The sequence below is a fragment of the Nannospalax galili genome, unplaced genomic scaffold (assembly GCF_000622305.1).
Source record: "Nannospalax galili isolate Female #2095 unplaced genomic scaffold, S.galili_v1.0 scaffold215, whole genome shotgun sequence".
In the NCBI taxonomy this organism is placed as follows: domain Eukaryota; kingdom Metazoa; phylum Chordata; class Mammalia; order Rodentia; family Spalacidae; genus Nannospalax; species Nannospalax galili.
The window spans coordinates 685,793-689,673 of record NW_008338533.1 but is presented as its reverse complement, the minus strand read 5'-3'; the positions used below and the strand labels follow the sequence as shown (position 1 = coordinate 689,673).

At 37.4% G+C, this 3,881-nt stretch overlaps 1 protein-coding gene across 3 annotated transcripts in view; it reads right to left on the bottom strand.

The window, feature by feature from the left end:
* Positions 1-1,492: 1,492 nt before the first annotated feature.
* Nek10 (NIMA related kinase 10) overlaps positions 1,493-3,881 on the bottom strand; it is a 270,542-nt gene continuing 268,153 nt past the window's right edge. For all 3 annotated transcript variants that reach the window (XM_029563521.1, XM_008833138.3, XM_029563522.1), the window contains one exon: positions 1,493-2,639. In XM_029563521.1, the coding sequence (XP_029419381.1) occupies positions 2,582-2,639 (58 nt within the window). In that variant the 3' untranslated portion in view covers positions 1,493-2,581. The remainder of the gene's footprint in view (positions 2,640-3,881) is intronic.

Sequence of the window (3,881 nt, the reverse complement as noted above, 5' to 3'; positions counted from 1 at the left end):
ATTTCAATCTTTTGTTCTTTTCTTACCAAAATTATGGATTCCATTCTTTTCCGTTTAGTATATATTATCATTTGAGAAAGAATTTGAGTATTTGAGATTTCACACCATAGCATAATACATTCTAAGCATGGGCTTCTGTCATGATTCGAGTCTGTACTCCTGTAGACCTATGCCTACTGAATGAGGTAGAAATTCTGCCTTTCACATCAGATGACCTAAAGAATGATTGTGCAAGTAGAAATAAGCGGTTGAGAACACTGGCCTGGCTGCTCTTTCAGAGGACCTGGATTCAAGTCCCAGCATCCATGTGGCAGACCCTACACTAGGAGATTTGACATCCTCTTTTGACTGACCTCTACGGGCATTGCACGACACAGGTGCACTTACCTACATGCAGGCAATACACTCATACATGTATAATAAAATAATAAATAAAATTTTAAAAAAACATTAGGACTAAAGAGATGGCTCAGCAGTTAAGAACATATGCTGCTCTTGCAGAAAACCCAGGTTCAAGGGGTGGAGAGATGGCTCAGAAGTTAAGAGCACTGACTGCTCTTGCAGAGGACCTGGGTTCAATTCCCTGTGCCCACATGGCAGCTACAAACTGTCCTTAACTCCAGTTCCAGGGGAATCCGAAGCCCTCTTCTGACCTCCATGGCATTGCATGACACGGGTGCACTCACATACATGCAGGCAATACACTCATACACATAAAAAATAGAAAAATAATAAATAAAACAATAATAATAATAAAGAAATCCCAGATTCAGTCCCCAGCATCCACATAGCAGCTTATAACCATGTGTAATTCTAGATCCTGGGGAATCTGATGCCCTTGTCTCACCTCCATGGGCTCTGCATCCATGTGGTGCACATATACATACATGTAGACAAAACACTCATACACATAAAACTAAATAAACCTGTTTTTTTTTAAAGGAAAAAAAAGCCGGGCATGGTGGCGCACGCCTTTAATCCCAGCACTTGGGAGGCAGAGGCAGGCGGATCTTTATGAGTTTGAGGCCAGCCTGGTCTACATAGTGAGTTCCAGGTCAGCTGGGGCTACAAGGAGAACCTGACTCAAAAAAAATACAAAAAAAAAAAAAAGGAAAAAAAAAACTTTGCCTCAGTAAACCATTAATAATATTTGGGTTCGGCATGTTAACTCCCTATATGGATGGCATTGGTTAGAGAGCTGAACTTGAAGTTTTCATGTCTGTATTTGTATTTAAGAATCACAGTGCATTTTAATTGTTATTTTAGCTTAAAGTAAAAAAAGATTCATCAGTAATCCTCAAAGTCATTACTGTATGTTCAAGGAAAATTTGGCTATTTGTGTTAATTAAAATTAATATACCAATTTTTTAAAATAGTATGAATTCACACTCAATGTTTTGCATATTATTCAAAAGGGTTATATTGCATTTTAATCACTGCAAATATATTATACTAAATGTTATTCAATCTCACTTGAAATACAGCAATGTAATTAAAGATAGCAGAAATCACTGAGAAGTAGAAAGTATAATTTCAGCTTCTAGCTTGCTAACTATATATAATAAATTATTCTCAAAGTGGACGCACATGCAGTTTGAGTTGATGGTTACCAGAGTTACAAGAAGTCAGTTGAAGAGACGTTTTAACCTAGTGACTGAGAAATCCTCTACATGGAGGTAGGACACTCTGCTTTCTCTGTCTTTGGGATGTCTCCATGGCTAAAGAAGGAATTCATATTATATAGCTGATCTTCTTTGAGATTCTCAAACAATAAACATTTATTTTAAATGCAAGTAATAGGTAAGGGGATTTGTCATAAAGACTATTTAATCTCTTTCATAGTTTATAAATTCTTCAAAGTGTTCAACAAACATTGCAGGTGTGGTTAGCAACAAAGCATCAGTCTAATGGGAACCCTCTCCTTCCCTATGCATATGGTCCTATGCACACACTGCACCCTGTATACCAGTGCAATCTGAATATCTGACAGCTGCCCCAGACATGTGCAGGGTTATAAACACTGTCTACACGGTGTTTCAGGACCTCCAGCACCAAGTGGATTAGAGAGAACCAACCATTTCATTTAAAAATCATATATTGTGAATTTCTTTTAAAATTAAAAATGAGGATACTATAGTCCACATAGGATATTGCACAGGGTCCTATAGTTACTTTTGTCTAAGATTATTTTTATATATGGAAGGCTAGGTATGTTTAAGCATAGTTTCAACAATTCTGAGTACAAAATATTCCTTTGAAAAATATAAAATTTTTTTTAAACCAGAGGAAAGTTGTGTGCCAGTGCCCCTCACCACAGAATAATTTTGCAGCATTTTCTCCCAGGCGCACTGATAGCCCAACATCTTACATGTAGTGCATACGAGGGGCACAGCCTCAATCACTGTACTTGCCATACCCCCTGCAGGACTGCTAGAGAGAGGTCCTGCTGGCCCTCTGGCATTTTGTTTCTTTTCTACACCTTTCTAGCAGCATCCAGTCCTGGGCATCTTGCAGTCATGGCTGAAGTCCAGAACTGGAACTTCACTGGGACACCACATCTACTTCACATGCGGAGGTGATCTCATCTTTTAGTTTGGTAATTCTTGGTCCCCCATGGATAGGAATGATACCTAGAAGATCTAGAAGTGGAAAGAGTTCCATAGAGTCACCATTATTTTTGTCCACACAGGCAATTTCATAGCTATGGCTAGGGAAAACAAGAATAACAAATATACCACAATTAATAAAAGTGTTCGATCGATCAATAAAAATAGGAACTCCTGCCTTTTGCTGAAACTCAGTGCTAACAGAATCTTTCTTAAGTTATGAATACAATAATAACTGATAATCCTTCACAGTAGAAAAACATTCAAAGTAGCTTGTACCACACACTAATGTCTATGTTCATTAAAAGCTGTATTACATGTTCATCAGTCATGAGGAAACAAAGCAATGCACATTGATTCAATGTGAATTTCTTTTTATCTTGTATATTGTTATTTCTCAACATATTCCATTTTCATCATTGCAAAATATTATCTAATGATCTTAGAAGCCAATGAGATGGCTTATCAGGTAAAGGCCTGTGTTGCCTAGCCTGACAACCTGAGATCCACCTGGTGGAAAGATAGAATAGACTCCTGTAAATTGTCCTTTGACTTTCATATACATGTCGTGTGTGCGTGTGTGTGTGTGTGTGTGTGTGTGTGTGTGTGTGTGTGTCTATGTCTGTGTGTGTGTTTGTATGGAGATACTAGAAGTCAACCTTGAATGTTGTTCCTCAGGACACCATCCCCTTGTTTTTTGAGAAAGTGTCTCTCACTGGCCTGGAACTCACTAATTAGGTTAGGCTGACTGGCCAGCAAGCTTGATGGATAAGCCTGTCTCTGCCCCTCCAGTGCTGAGATTATAAATACACACTACCACTCCTGACAGATCCCTGCCCCTCCTCCCTAGTGCTAGGATTAAAGGCATACACCACTATATCTGACTTACTTGGGTTTAAAATATGAGTTTTGGTTTTTTTTTGTTTTTTTTTTTCATTTTTTAAAAAATTTTTTTTTTCAATTAAAGTTACAGTTTTAACGTTATACAAAATATTACAGTAATTCAGATTTTTTGGCATAATGATTACAGATTTGATAAATACATTTTATATCTCGTAATAGCGATGAAGATTATACAAAAGCTATTAAAACAATTATGAGAATAAATTCTATTGTCACCCAAGTATCTAAAGCCATTTTCCCTTGCGTTCCTCCAGAATGATTTGCTCTCATTCCCCACCTCAACCTGAGGGACCCCAAGAAGACACTTGTTTTTTTTTTTTTTTTTTTTCATACAAAAGACTTCATTCCAAGGCAATTGACATTGAGATGTTT